This window comes from Mesocricetus auratus, unplaced genomic scaffold, assembly GCF_017639785.1.
Source record: "Mesocricetus auratus isolate SY011 unplaced genomic scaffold, BCM_Maur_2.0 Super-Scaffold_100004, whole genome shotgun sequence".
Classification (NCBI taxonomy): Eukaryota; Metazoa; Chordata; class Mammalia; order Rodentia; family Cricetidae; genus Mesocricetus; species Mesocricetus auratus.
The window spans coordinates 29,669,215-29,684,839 of record NW_024429189.1 but is presented as its reverse complement, the minus strand read 5'-3'; the positions used below and the strand labels follow the sequence as shown (position 1 = coordinate 29,684,839).

Genomic DNA, 15,625 nt, shown 5'->3' with positions numbered 1-15,625 from the left:
TCCAAAAAGGAAAGCAAGAAGATTTTTTTTACTCTAACAGTAGAGCTCGAGAGGCCATTTTGTCATGGAATTCTATTTAAAGTCACATATGGGGAGGGCCCTGATGGATTGTTGAGCGGTTGAGAGCAGTTCCAGGGAACCCACATTTGATTCCTAACTCATAGCCACTTATAACTCCAGCTTCAGGGGATCCAACAACCTCTTCTGGATTCCCTGGGAACCTGCCTTCATGTGCACAAATGAAAATCCTTTTTTAAAAAGTCACACGCAGATACAAAATGCAGCATGTGCTGTAATCGCTCTTAAAATTCCAAATAATCTACAGACTAAAGTGAAGATTCACTATAACAACAATTTTAAAATATATTTCTTAAGATTTGGTAACTTGTCTGACATTTAGCTCTTTTTAACTCAGGTATTCATGGTGTTATGATAAAGCTCTAGGGGGACCCTGGCGAATTCCATGGCAGGCGAGGTGACCGAGGCAGAGGGACAAACAGACCAGGCAGACAGAACTTAAGTGAGAAGTTATATTAGAAAGGAAACGGTGGGGGTAAGAAAAGATGTAAGAGACACGGAGACAGAGAGAGGACAGAAGAGAAGAGGGAGACAGGAAAAGTCCTGTCTGCCCCAGGGGTACAGCAGGAAAAAGAGCATAAGTGGGCGGGTCTTTCTTTTAAAGGGCCCCTTTGCACCTGCTTGCAAACTAAAGGAACCCTGGGCTGACCAGGGTACTGCCTGAGTGCATTCTGCCAGGTGACAGGGTCAGGCCAGCAAAATGCCTGAATCCTTCATGCATGGTCTTGAACAGAAGAATAAAGCAGCCACTTTACCATTTATGTATTTATGTAAGAATGCTAGCTTGTCCCGTCATTCATGCAGCCAACAAAACCTCCCCTATGCAGGACTTAAGTAAATAACCAAAGGATGTATACATTGCTTGGGCAATCCTAGAAGGTTGTGGAAACCCCACCTAAAATAAGTGCACCCCACTTTATAAGGGTATAGAACACAGAAAAAAATTACTTTGCCAAATTCCAGAGGACGTAGAATCTGACCCTGGAGTGGGAGTGATGTTTCCAGAGGTGGTTTGGCGTTGAAGTCTGTTATAAATGCGGACAAGTACAGAGGGACATGAGACATTTATCATTAGCTGGTGTGCCCAAGGAGAAAGAGCAGTGTTCATTCAGTCATTGACGTACTTGTTGAGGGCTCACGTGATGGTTCAAAAGGTGAAGGTGTTGGTCATGAAGCCTGATGAGCTGATTTCACTCCTTAGGACCCATAACATGGAAGGAGAGGACCAACTCCCACAAGTCTTATTCTCAGTTCCTTACATACGAAGCGCATGACCCTCCCACAAACAAACAAACAAACGTAATAAAATAAAACAACCCTAGCTTTACTTTTAGAAATATTTGTTGAATGATTATTGTATGCTGGACACAGGAATTGGCCTTTCTTTCTGGCCTTGAAATTCTGTATTTTTGGCCTTTATGACTTTTGGCAAGTTGCCTAGCCTACCTGATCACAGAGAAGCATGGAGACATCTGCCCTGCCTACATCTCTGAGTCTTGAGTGGGATCATATGGTATTTTTATGAATGGTAACATGTTAATACACATATTATGCCTACAACCATGAATACATGTGTGCTTATGTCTAAAACATTCTAAAGTCTTCAGATGTTATCTACTTTCTCCTGCCTGTCTCACTGAGTCTGGGTGTTTCTTATAATCCTGTGGTTAGCAAATCATTTTCTCTGCCACTGTACTTAATGTTAGGTTGGAGGGTTGGGCAGAGGGTGGTTCAGGGAGTATGGCTTGAGTGTTCTAGGAGTGTCCTTACAGTTTGGAATCAGGAATTGCTGATGTCATGATCAGTCATATTGTCATGACAACCCCAGAATTTCCTCATTTGCCTTCTCTTCGCCTTGGGAGTATCAATTTGCCACAGGTCTGTCGTCAGTATACCGCGTGTGTTAAGTGTGTTAGATAACCCAGAACTTGTCGTTCTTAAAAAACACTTAGGGTGGGGAGTTTGTGTAAGCTCCTTAGGTATCCTATTTTAGGATTCTAAGCTACATATCCTAATGTTGGAAAGTTTGGCTTCATACATATTCAACTGAATAGAAATCCACTTGTAGTTCTATTTATTCTGGTTTGAACTTTATAATTCAGTGGAGAATGAAAAGCTTTTCAGCATTCTCATTTCCATTAAGGATGTCATTAATTATTCCAGCATCTTCCTCTTCAGGTGAAGTAGACCTAATTTAATAATGATCTCAGCAACTGAAGAGAAGAGCAACTTTTCATTGGTTTTCTTCCACGTTTGGAATGCATCAACCTGAACTCCCACTAGGGAGCTGCCCTGATATTTAGCATTATCGTATGGCGCCCTTTTTACCACTCTCAGCTGATGTGGCCTTTGTTTGTCTCAGGTACAGTTTGCTGTGCACTGTCAGAGGTGCCATTCATCCAATTGAATTTTACTCATGGAAAGGAGGTGGTTATTCCAGGTTTGAACTCATTTTGTTTTCCATGATTTAAAGATTTTGGCTCTAGTTTTGACAAACTCTGTCCATTTTCCTAAGTGCATTCTGGTTCTGTCTCTTTGAAGATGCTGTAGCAGAGAGGTGGGTGCAATTAGCAATCCCTGCCCCTTCCTTTCCCCAGCTGTTCCACTTACCTCAGTTTGATCACGTGCACAGATGATTATCTTACCTTGAGCTCTTCAGGTAAACTAATTTCAGAGATTACTCTGTAATAATAGCTTTCCCTCAGAACTTGTGAGTTTAACTACAATTTGTGGAAACTTCTGTGAGTGATCTGAAGTAGCCTGAAAATAACCCTCATATTTTTATAGGCCTGCCCATAGTCCAGCAGCTTCAATACTAGGTTTCCATAGTGAAGGGTGTAGAAGATAGACAGTCCATCCAGGTAATTCAGGAAAACAGTAACTCACAGTGTATGGAAATGACTTTCACCTTTTCTTAGTTTCTCAAACACTTGATTTTCTTCTATAGCATGTGAGCTACAGGTAAAAATTCATTCTAATACAAATCAAAACAATACAAAATATTCAATTTTAACTTGTTCATTTGAAAGATTTTGTTGTTTTGTTTTAGAAAGACTAAGACAGCTGTTGTATCTTTTAGAGAATTTATACCCGGAATTTAAGTAAGTTTTTAATTTTTATTCCAATTTTATTCCAGAATTCTATAATTTTATTCCAATTCTACAAGTTTCTTAATATCATGCCAGCCTGTAGAAGATTGTTGTTCTTGCCTCTATCACAATTTCATCTCCCCAGTAGTCTCCCCAAAATAAAATGGGTTGCAAGATAGTCCACCTTAGCAAAGTGAGATCTAAGTACTAGGTTGAAGTCATAATTTATATCTGGGCCATTCAATATATATTCTAATAGTGGGAGGTTTGCCTAAGTCAGTGTTTAGATCTCCTCAACCTAAAATAGGGTTGCACTCCAATAAGCCCAGTGTAATTTAAATGTGTCCTAAAAAGAAAATGCACATCATAGGCTTAATCTAGTGAACAACAGGACTTGGCAATGCAATGTACTTCAGAGGGTTTGATCTGTGGCTGATGGGGAGCTATGGCCACTTCCCAATATGTATGTATGTATGTATGTATGTATGTATATATGAATATATATACATATATATTAATTAATAGTAGTAATATAGACATCAGAAATTGTATGGGAGTGAAGAAATCCATGTTCACTCCCCGCTTGCTCCGTGGGTAAAAAGAGACAGGCATTCCAACATGTGTTGAGTGTGAAATGACACAGTAAATGACAGCTATTATCAGTTAATCATCCATGCAGACAAGCTGCACTTGGGCAAAACTCCTGTCTTTGCTTTGCTCACTAGGAGAGATTTAAGAGTAATCCAAGCATGGCCTCTCCTAAGAGTCAACAGCATATGGCTGTGCTGATGGTACTCTGTATGGGTTATAGACTGACAGCTACAGTTTTATTTTATTGTAGTGGTTTCATTTTTATATATGTGACTTTGTACATACCTAGGGGGTCTTTAAGTCGGGAAAAATGATTTGCAACTTTTTTTTTTTATAAAAGGCGAAATAGTACATTCTAGAAAACATTGTTCTATTTCAGAGCTAGGGTACTTCCTAACTGTATTTTGTATAAACATGGCAATGTAAGGAATTTGTTGCACTCACGTTTTTACTTCTGTTTTGCTAGCGGTCAGTCAGAAGTTTTGTGAGCTTTTAAACACACTCTTAAATGTGAATTTTTTTTTTCTTGTGAACAACTTATGCTAACCAATGCTGCACTGTTATGTGTCATGCATTGAAGGCTGTGATTTGGAACAAAGTTGAATGAACTTTTATTTTTCCTTTCGGTTTTCTATTTGACTGAGCGAAACAGAGTCCTTCCAGTCTTTTAGTGTGTGACACTAGGACAGGCCCCATTGTAGAACTGCTCTTCCCTTGCAGAGGTGTGCTGGTTTGATCTTGTTGGACAGGCTTTCAGAGGATAGCTCCATCACCACACTTTATATGGACTGTCTTTGTTAAGGCTAGTATGCATATGTAGGTCTGTTCATATAAGTGCATGTGTGTATGCTTGCATGTGGGGGAGTCCAGAAGATGGCCTTGGGAGTCATGCTTAAACGTATCATTCACCTCCTTTGAGACAGGGTCTTTCGTTTGCCTGAAGCTCATCAATCAGGCTAGATTGGATGGTCAGCAAGCCCGAGGATCTGCTCGTTTCTGCCTCAACCGCGGGATTGTAAGCTCGCTCCACCACACCAAGCGTTTACATGGCTGCTTGGGGGCCGAACCCATGCTAAGCCCCGCTGTTTTTGTTTGTTTTTACTTTTAGTCACTCCACTCAAAGGTTCCTCTCTTAAAAGGGATTCAGTAGTATGGATGTTAGTATGTGTCGGGGTAGGAATCCTTGGGGTTTTGACTCCTCTCCAGCCATGGTCTCAGTTTTGAATGCCCCACAGGCTGTGTCCTGGTCTGTTTTTTTCTGGTCTTCTGCACACTGCTTCCTTCTGAACATGCTTCCAAACAAAACATTTATGTAGCCTCGCATTCCACACCCATGTTGTATCCTGTATCCATCTCCCCTGCTGTGGACCCCCACAGCACATCACAGTCTAGACCTCTTCCTAGCACTTCGCACTTAAGGACTTGCATTGCTGCTGCAGGGTTACAGATGCTCACCTAGGAACTACAGCCTGTGTGCTCTCTTGCTCCTCTCTCGTTCTCTCTCTCTCTCTCTCTCTCTCTCTCTCTCTCTCTCTCTCTCTCTCTCTCTCTCTCTCTCTCTCTCTCTCTCTCTGCTGCAACATTACAGATCCTGAGAGAGTTCAGAGCTCAGTCTTTGAACCCTATGCAGGCCTCAATGTTTAACACTACTCTTGGTATTACTTAGGACCTCAGCAGGTAGGCGGGTCAGTTTTCCTCACCTTTCCCTGGTTCCTCTGCACAGTAACCTTTAGCAACCCCTGTACCTCCTGGGGTCATTCTGAAAGTGAAACGTGGAAAACCAAGGTCTTGTTTTAAAATTGCTTCTATAGGCTGAATGCCTTCTAATGCCATCCTCAAATTCCAGTTGTGCAAGCTCTTTGCTATCACGGAAGGCATCATTACCCTTGTCTCACCTCCCCTCCTAGTACACAGGCTTCTGCTTGTCCTGGTTGCTCCATTGTCATTATCCTTGTGTGTATACCTCACCTGCCCCACAGTGTGATCTTTGATACTGCTCAGTCGTCCTACTCATGAAATGGCTTTATTCTAACCTACAGTCTCTTAAAAGGAGGCTGGAGAATAATTAATAGAGAAAAATCTCCAGTGCATCTAGGTTCTTAAAACAGACACTTCATCAAACTGTTTTCTTGCTGATATTATCTGTAGTTAGATAGCCTAAGAAAACATTTTCACTCAGCCATCCAATAAACAGGTCTTGAAATGGTTTCCCCTTGCCAGGTGGTGGTGGCGCACACCTTTAATCCCAGCACTCGGGAGACAGAGGCAGGCAGATCTCTGTGAGTTCTAGACCAGCCTGAGCTTCCAGGGACCCTGTCTCGAACCCCCACCCCTGCCAAAAAAAAAAAAGAAATGGTTTCCCTTAGCTAAATGTTGCTTGCCATGGAGTACCAATGTGCCCTCACCCCTGCTCTTTGGTGGTCTTCCAGGCTTACTGTGCCAACATGAGATATTTTACCACCCTCCACTGCTATAAAACCAGGAAGACAATACCAGCAGCTGCCATTTATTAAGCCTGGAACCTTTTTGATGTAACACTGTATTTAAAGCGATCCCGTAAAGGCAATCAGAGATGCAGAGATCCCAACTAACTTGCCCCACATCGTGTGTCTAGTAAGTGGGGAACTGAAATATGGAGTCAGGGTTGCTCTGCTTTTTAATTTTGTCTCTTGTGTGGTTTAAGTATATACACATGGATTTTGAGGGGGCTGCTGCCCTGAAGAGTCAAAACATCTCCAGGGACAGCAGCTCCCTCCAGGGACCCCTATCTCACCACCAAGTGCTCGGGCTCCTGGTGTCTGCTCTGCTATTCTCCCATCTGCTGCCAGTCAGCTTCCTGTTTACTCATAGTTTCTGCTTCCTCATAACCTTGGCTTGCATATGGTTTTGGCTTGTTGTGTCCTCCTCTGTACCCCCAGGCACTCTTGTTGTTGCTGTCCCTTTACTAACTGGTTCAGCCCTAAGAGTTTTCTGAATCAAATTCCTATGAGTGAGAATCAGATTGGCCAGCTCATGTTTTCAAATCCCACCCAGATCAGAGGTCACTGGCCAGTCTGTGGATTGTCTGCCCCTTGGGTCAGGTTCCCACAGCTTTACCTAGGGCTGAGTGTGGGTGAGAAAGGGAGGTTTGCAGCTCAGGTCCCTGTAGTCTCAGTTTCCCTGCAAAGAGGGCAGGCTCCGCAGCAGGGATTGCCACCTTAGTAGCTCTCTCTGGTCTGTTTCTTCACTTTCTGTTTTAAAATGCATCTCTTAAAAAAATAATAAAGTCAATTTTTCTAGATGGACCTCACTGGACTCCATCCCTGTCGTTGCTCTTATAACTACATGCCCATGGATTATCTATAATTGATTGTATATGTTATATACATACATGATTTCACATCCCTGTTATTTCCCTTAAGTTGGATATTTTGGATTTCAGTGACCTCATTACCTTTTATACATTTTGAGGAAGATCAGTCTTTTCTTCTTGGTATTAATGCTTTGTAGAGAAGATTCTAGGTCTACTCATGTTTGCAACTTTTGAACCCAAATGCACATGTTGTTGTTTCTTTTTTTTTTAACACATAGCTATTTTCTCTTTTTAAGCAGTTTGTGTGATACTATAAACTACATGTTGTTAATTTTTAAATTTTTTTGTCTTAAAGTCATTCTTTGTTCTTTCAGTATTTTTTGCACATTTTACTAGCATCAGATTTTTTTTAGTTGTCTCTTTAAATTTTACTATCAGCTACAATTTCCTTATCTATAGAGAACTACTATCCAATGGAGTGTTAACATTTTGGAATAGAACAACATCCAATGGGTCATGACCCAGCAAGTGCATCATGACTTGAGAGGAAAGCCATAAAAAATATTAATGCTGTTTCTTCTGTGGTTTGATTGTGGTTTCCTAAGAGACCAGTCATGAGAACTGAGGTTGTGCATGGGCCTTTTCTATAGATGAAACCGTGGTGGTGGTTCTGGGGACAGTCCTCGGGAAAAGGCATCTTTAGCTTCTTAGACAGTTGGAACTAAAACTGTCCACTCTATATTTGTGTTGGGTCATAATGAGAAGAGACAACCTGTCTGCCTGGAGTAATGGAATATAGTTCTGGTATTCCCACTACTTCACAGACTGGCTGTGCTTGTTATCTTTTAACTCTTTAAGGGACAGGTATCCTGTAAATTTTATGGAGAAAGTTCTTACTTGCCCATTATGCACCAAAGACCCTATTCTTCATTTTTTTTCTTTTTAAATAAGTGAAAAGGATTACGTGTGTGTGTGCGTGTGCGTGTGTGTGTGTGCGCGCGCGCACGTGTGTGTGTGTGTGTGTGCACACGCGTGCAGGAGAGACATTCTATTTCTTGTTACTTTTGCTGGATCTTTGGGTAGTATGGAAGCAGTTTACAGTTTACCAAGTCACCAGCAGGATATCTGGGAAGAATATTTTTCAACTTGCTGTTGTCAGGAAAGCCTCTGAATAATAGCTTCACTTTTGCTAGAAAGTTGAAGTTCACCGTTCTCCTTGTGGCAGCCAGAAGTTGAGCCCCTTCACTTGTTAGACAAGCTGGGATCTTTCATTATCAAAGCAGATGGGCCTTTCCTGGAAGATGTTAGAAGCCAAGGAAGACCTGTGTATGTGTATCGTGGCTGCAATCCCGGAATACTGGAATACTCACTAGGGGGCCCGCCAATTTAAAGATGACAATCAGCCCTAGTACCCTAGCCAGAAATGGCATGCAAGTCCTGACCACCCGCTTTTGAGATTTCCACATCCAGAGAGGTGAAAGGGGCCACGGGAGAAGCAGTTTTTATTTTTTCCACCTGGGAACAAAGGAAATTACTCCTGTCTTTGTCCCTCTCTTGCCCTGTCGTATTTAGTAACTAAATTGAGGATGCATTCTTATTCCACTTCTGTGGTGTTCAGGAAGGACACATCTTCCACTCACATGGCTTATATGCTTTTCACTGCCTTTTTGATACTGTGGTTTTGAAAGAAAACTCTTCCTCTGTGGCACAAGAATGAAATTGAAAACTTTCCCGGGCGTCTTGGGGGTGAGGAACTGGAGAGAAAACGCCGTTTGCTCTACAAAAATGTAGCATGCAAAAGGGGGGGCGCGAAGAGGTGTGCTTGTAAGGCTGATTTGTACCGGGAAGTGGGACTAATTATCCGTTCCTTTTAGGGAATGGGGAGGGGTCGCGGGGGGGGGCGATGCTGATGTGGAAGATGAAAGAAAAGGCGACTAGTTGGCTTCCTATCCAGGTGTTCCAGTGTTCCCAAAGCGATGTCCTTAAAAGGGGCTACCAAGTGGGGCGCGAAGCCCCGGCGATGCATCGCCGCCAAAGCGCCTGGGGTGGCTGCTCCCAGGAATGTGCGGCACGCGGGGCGCCAGACCCAACCATTGCGCGGGATGGGGGCGCCGCGCAGTCCGGGTTGCCGCCCCAGCCGGGGAGGCCGAGCGCAGGGGCCGAGGCCGGGGGAGCGGGCGCGGCCAGCAAGCAGGCAGGAGGGCGGGCGGGAGGGCTGGGCGCGGCACTAGGCGGTGCGCGGCCGCTTCCCCGCCCCCGGTCGGCGCGCTCTCGGGGCGGTGGTTGAGGCGGCTGGAGGTGGGGACGCGGCGGCGCTGCTCGTCCGCTGCCGCCGGCACCGCGCGCGAACTCCGGTCCATGGCACGCAGGGCGGCGGCCCCCGGAGCTGCTCGAGAGTCGCCGGCCGCGCGCGCCGCGCCGCACTTTTAGGGCGGGAGCCGCGAGCCAGTCCCCGGCCGCAGCCTTCGCCGGCCCGGACAGGCAAGAGGGAGTTCCCCGGAGCGCCGCGGCCCGCCTTTCCCCAGTGCCCCGCGCCCCGCGATGATCTTCCCCAGCGGCAGCGGCCACCCGGGCGCCTCCGGCGGCTGCAGGACGCCCTACCGCAAGCAGGTGAGGCTACCGCGCTCCCCGGGCCTGCGGCGACCTCGCGGGGCGGTGACCGTGTCTCGGAAGGAGGCGGCGGGCGGGAAGATGCCCGGGGGACCGGGACCGGGACGGGCGGAGAGGTGGGACGGACGGGCGCGCGACCAGGGGCTCCGCCGGCCCGCAACAAGTTTGGGGTTTTCCTGGAGACCTTTGTGTGCAGGGGAGCCCGGAATAAGTCGGGACGCCGTTTGGCATTGCACTGGGGGACCTCCAAGAAACCTGTCTGATTCATAGAGAACCCGGAAGACGTGTGTGTGTGTGTGTGTGTGTGTGTGTGTGTGTGTGTGTGTGTGTGTGTATTCGCGCGCTCCCTTTTCTTATTTTTTAAAAAAGAGAGAGACATTGAGAGAAGAAAAAAAAACAGGAACTTCTGTCACTTTCTCAAGGTTTTCAGAAACAGGGAAATCCTGTGACAAGAGATACTGGGATATGCCTGAGTCATACACATGCCTTTTCCTATTCTAATTTTGTTTCATACATTTTCTAACAGATTGAACGCCAACGGCACTTAAAAGGTTAGGTCCGAATCCCCTGTCTGGAAAAGGAGTACAACTGGCAGGTTTTAGTTTCGGTCTTTTGTTTTGTGGTTCATCTTTGTTTTTGAAAGAAGGTTACTGAAGCCATGTTGTGATAAATCCCACAGCCTCAGCAGAAGCAGTAACAAAACCTAGCTCTAAATTATGTTAAAAATGTTCAGGTCTTTTTAGAAAAGGTTAAACTCATTTAGAGGTCAGTCACGGAATGCTTGTAGAAAAACAAAATTTAAAAAAAATCAGTCAACAGCATTGCATGTCTTCCCCCTCCATAATAAATCTCAAACCTACATCCTCAGCCACAGAGACAGATCAATTAAGTTATCCCAATAATGATACCAGCAAGCCGTATCCCTCCGTGCAAACTGGTTCCATTTAGATCCAGATGCATGACTTTCTTGTGGCTGTTCACAGGATTATTGTTGCCGCTGTCTAAATGGTTAAAAAAAAAAACCAAAACAACTCTTTCCCTAACATCAGTCCATCTGAAATGTTTCCACAGTGTCAAAAAGTACAATTTTCTATTTTCTTTCCTTTGGCTTTTTTGTTGGTTAAATTTCCCTTTAAAGGAGGTAAATGTCCCTGGTGTTCCTGCTCAATGTGTCCAAGTCACAGCCACTTTCACCTGGATTAAGAAGTCCAGTTTTCGGATTAGAAGATTAAAATCTGTGCTGATGACTTGACTGACATCAGTGTTCACCCACATTGTCAGGGTTCACCAACAGGCATCACGCCGTGAAAACTCGCTTCATGTGGCTTTATTTAAAAATAAGTGCCCTCTGATGCTGTGTGCCAGCCTTAACTTCAGAAAGGGAAGCCAATTTACACTAAGTATTCTCCCAGCCCCTCCTCCCCCACCACCTCTCTCTACCTGAAAAGATGGCTAATTATGTTAGGGCCTTGTGTATTCATTTATTTGTTGTCAAAACCCAGCAGGGTGTTAGCTCTGAAATGGGAAAAGGCTCTGAGGGGAAGGCCTTTTGCCGAGAGAGCCTGGCGGCTTGTGTGTGGAGGGGGACAGCCTGCTGACTGGCTCATGCTGATAAGATGCGGGTCTTTTCAGGGCGCTCCTTAGATTCAAAGACTAAAAGGGCTGACTGAATCCGAAAAAACAAACAGACTTTCTTTTTTCTCTATAGGCAAAGAAAGAAATGAATGTGTAGGCATTATACAGACACAAGACCTCGGGTACCAGTGGTATTTGAGTCAAAGGTCTCTTTTGTTAGTATTTAGCCATTCACTGGAAAAACACACTTCCAGCTCAGGGACCTGGTTGCCCAGAGTGCCTTCATGATCTCATCCTGGCTGATCCTGAATGGGAAATCTAATTAATACCTTTTTTATAAGATTTTGTGATGTTAAGCTCGAGCCTTTCAATTCATAATGCTTCCTTCAGTATGGCGACAGAATTGGCAATTTTCAGACCTATAATGCAGGTTGATTTTAATCTAGAAATCCGTAATCAGCTGTTAGAGCTGGTTTCAGGTAACTTCCTTGAGGAGTGAAAAAGGAATGTCAGGGATACTTCAATCACCTTTGGAGCACGTACAAGCTGGAATCCCTCTCATTATGCACAGAGAGTAGTAGAGCTTCCCTACCTGCTGTTTGGCATTCTGCACGCTTTCTGTGGATTAGCTGATTGCATCACACTGGCAGCAGCCCTGTGGGGCAGGTAATGTTGCTCTCCACTTTACAGTGAACACTGAGGCCTGGATTAAATAACCCGCCAGAGTCCATACCACCCAGTGAGCAGAGCCAGGTCTTAAATCCTGGCCACTTGGCTTTAAGACCTCACACTACAACTGCCTACTGCCGTGACATCCCAGGGAACACCCATGTATAGTTTCTCGGTGTCAGTACCTATGGCTCCCTAGTTCCCTACCTACCCACATATGAATGCGGGTGTATGTTGTGAGACAGAACATGTATGTTGTGAAGGGTGAAGCAAAATTTGAAGAGTTCAGGGTGTTTGGTAGGAGCATCGATGCCCAAATTTTGCTCTTCGGAACGATTGCTATTCCACTTTGCATTTTACATATGTAGGAGTCACCTAGTTTCAGTGGAAGCAGAGATGGGCCTGGCTTATCCTTTTCTCCTGAAGTGATGCAGCCAGGGCACCTGGGATAAACAGGATTTTCCTGCATCACAGGCCTGTAGGCACACATACCTGCTCAGCTCAGGCCAGCAGGATAGGAATATGAATACTCTCATGACTACCTGTTCACCAGTGCCCAGATAAAGGTTTAAGTTTCTGAAGATATGGGCTTGTCCTATCCCTGTAGGTCATGACTTGCAGACATGATATTCCTTAAGTAGAGAGTATGATTATGTGAAACCAGCATCCCTCAACGGAAGTGAAACCATCGATCAGGACTTCTGTAGTTGTGAAAATATTTCATTGTGGCTTGAAAGGAAAAGAAAGTGCTTCATACTTGAAAAGCCTTTATAAACTGAAAGTGGGTATTTCCAGTTGTAGTTCGGGTTATGTTTCTTGAATTTTTTAAAGCTATTTTTTCATGTCTCCTTACTTCCTTCATGCAACTCCTTCCTTGAGATAGTAGACTCAGTGATGTCATGTAGCATTAGTTTTGCAGATCATGACATGCAGCAAAGCCTTTTTGGCTGAGTGTGTTGCCCTGGTGGTTTGTCATAGGGTTGGAAGTAGGTGAGTAAATGTTAAGAATTTCGGTGTGTCTGTCTCTCTTTAACAAATGGGCTTGGCTTCTAAGAGGTGTGCTTTAGCAAACCTTGCTTGACTTTGGTGAGTGAAGTACTTATCACCCAAGTTTAAGTAGATTTACATAGTTTGCTGCTTTCTTGAAGATTAACTGGGTGTAGCTGCACGTGAGGAATTCCACAGTGATTCAATGTTTGGCCTTGTTTAGAAGACATGGATGGCTGTTGATTACTCCTCGCCAAGCAGTTTCTGTTCACAGCAATTTGTGTTTGGTATCCATGTTTTGTAAAGTTTGTAGATTAAAGTTGTACGTGAAAGATATTTCAGTGAATGGTACCTAAGCCAATCCCCTACATGTTTTTGTTACACAAAGGCAAACATTCAGGCAGAGATTGGAGGCTTATTTGGTATGTGTAAATAAAGTTGTGTCTCTTTTTATATTGTATTTTCTCTGTGTGTTTGTGATCCAGTAGTATTTATGATCCAAAGTGATGGGTTTTAGGCGCCTACTCATAGGCCTTTGTGAAGTGTAGACCCCTTCATGGCTGCATGCCTTTTGACATAGTTCACATTATATTTTGAACACATTTCTGGATTTCATTTTTTTCCTTCCTTTATGAGATGGACAGACAGACAGCTGTCACGAGCATGCACCATAAATTGTTAAAATTGTTGTAGCTTTGATTTGTTTCTTTGTGGGAGGTGGGGCACGCAGATTCTCTGACTAGTATTTCTAACATTCTCACTGAGCAGGAAATACTCGAGGCATGCGTGTCATCTCCTCCGTTCTCCTCGGCTATGTTTAATCCCCACCGTATCCATATAAAATGGAGAAGGCACTGGAAATTAAACGGGCAGTGAAATTCAATGGCCTGGTTAGTGAAAGCCAGGTCTTTGGGGTCAAGGGCTGTGTCTGCTGCCAGAAAAAAAAGGAAGATGCTCTGTCACGAGCAGCTGAGCCTTCTGCACTTCCCTTTACTTAGCCTCTGAGAGACAGACGTACAGTGCATGGGGTGACCTGCTTTAGCACAGGGGAAATGAAGCGCTGTAATTTATTGGTGGTTTTTGTTTGTTCCCAAAAGCCTTTGCTCCAGGGTTGTCAGCCAGTGTATTGGCTGTTGAGTAAAATTAGAATCTCAGATAACATTTTTTTTAATGTAAGTGTTTCAAATATGTTTTCCTGTGTGTTTTTATTTGCTAAATCCAGCAATTCTATCTTGGGGAACCCAATTCACTTTTGAAAAACTAGTTATAAAACATGATTATAAAACGTCCTGTTCTTGTTTTTCCCATTTAAGAATTTGCCTCTTAGCACATCCCTTTAGGCCTGATGAAAATGCAGATCTCACCCTTTACCTTCTTCAGCCATTGTGGTCAGAGCTTCCTCCTGCCCAGCAAGACTTTGGCTCAAGTTCTCCAGACCTTGGCTCTGCCTTTCCCAGGCCTCTTCACTTTCCTGAACCCGGGGATCTAATGTGCACACTCACAAGGCGGTGGTTGTTAGTCCTTGTAAGGTGTTATTATTATTAATGTCCCCACAGAGCAGGTAGTAGCAAGTGGTCCCTAGAGACACTGTGAGGTCCTAGGAGACCTTGCTGTGGTCTCTAAAGAATGGACCCTGTTTACAGCCTCTTAAGAAGAGACCGTGTATAGGCTGTGGGCAGCCCCAGAGGAGGGTTTAAGCACTTGAGTTCTCAACCACATTTTTAAAAAAAGAACTAGTGAGCAGAAACATGGATCTCTGCCTTTAAACAGTTACCCCTGTGTTGCTTTTTGGTACCATTTGCATCCTCTGGGTAGAAGCAAGCCCTCCCACCTCTAGTTTTTATTTTGTGCAGGTATTTAAAAGCAGGAAACAAAAAGCCCTGATCATTCTTAGCCATGTTTAAATTTGCTGTAAAACTGACAGATTTGATCATTAAGTGCAGGCGGGCTTGGTTTCCTGGAGCCTGTCCTTTGTGCTGTTTGTATGTTTGATTTTTCAGAGATGTCATCTTTACCTTACTCAGAAATAGAAAAATTTTTTCCTTTTGTCCTCCAGTCTCTGTATGGGTAGCTCTTTGTTTTTCACCTTGCATTTGTACAGCGTGCTTGGCTTGCTGCATTCCAGAGCCTCCTGGAGTTTAAAATCGAATAGATACATGGTAGACAAGGAAAACCAGGTTTTCTGGAGTTAGGATAAGGTTAATAAATAAATAGGGAAACCCAATTCTGGGTTAAGTTAAGGAATCAATGCAGCTGTTGGTATTTAACACTTTTTAAGTCTCAGAGAGAACAAATGACACCTTTATTCAGATTTCTGTGACCTGGAGAAAGATCTATGTGGGCCCCACTGTAAGCACAGGAAATTCCAAAACAATGGAATGTAAAGTAGAGAACATTAGTTTGTGTTTGTCAATTGCATAACCAATATAATTTTTTTCCAAGGCAGAGTTCTCTGTGAAACAGCCCTGGGTGTTCTGGAACTCACTCTGTAGATTATGCTGGCCTGGAACTACAAAGATCTGCCTTTCTCTGCATCCTGAGTACTGGAATCAAAGGTGTACACCACCACTACCTGGCACCAATATAATTTTTAAAAGTTTAAAATATCGGGGCTAAGTGTGATGGTTATAACCGTAGGTCTCAGGAGGATTCCAAGTTTGAGGCTAGCCGGAGCTACTTCATGAGAACTTGTTTCAGTAAAAAAATCAAATAAAATAAAACAAATAAACAAAGT

At 43.9% G+C, this 15,625-nt stretch overlaps 1 protein-coding gene across 13 annotated transcripts in view; it reads left to right on the top strand.

Moving 5' to 3' along the window:
* The window catches only part of Rbms1 (RNA binding motif single stranded interacting protein 1), a 210,195-nt gene that overhangs the window by 75,505 nt on the left and 119,065 nt on the right, over positions 1 to 15,625 (top strand). Inside the window, exon 1 of one of the 13 annotated variants that reach the window (XM_040745439.1) lies at positions 1,861 to 1,956. The exons of 7 other annotated variants lie outside the window; for them this stretch is intronic. In XM_040745439.1, coding sequence (XP_040601373.1) covers positions 1,876 to 1,956 — 81 coding nt within the window. In that variant the 5' untranslated portion in view covers positions 1,861 to 1,875. Of the gene's footprint in view, positions 1 to 1,860; positions 1,957 to 2,440; positions 2,519 to 9,341; positions 9,661 to 15,625 lie in introns of those variants that run through there. 5 more of the 13 variants (XM_040745440.1, XM_040745437.1, XM_013112618.3 and 2 more) reach the window with 5 other exon arrangements.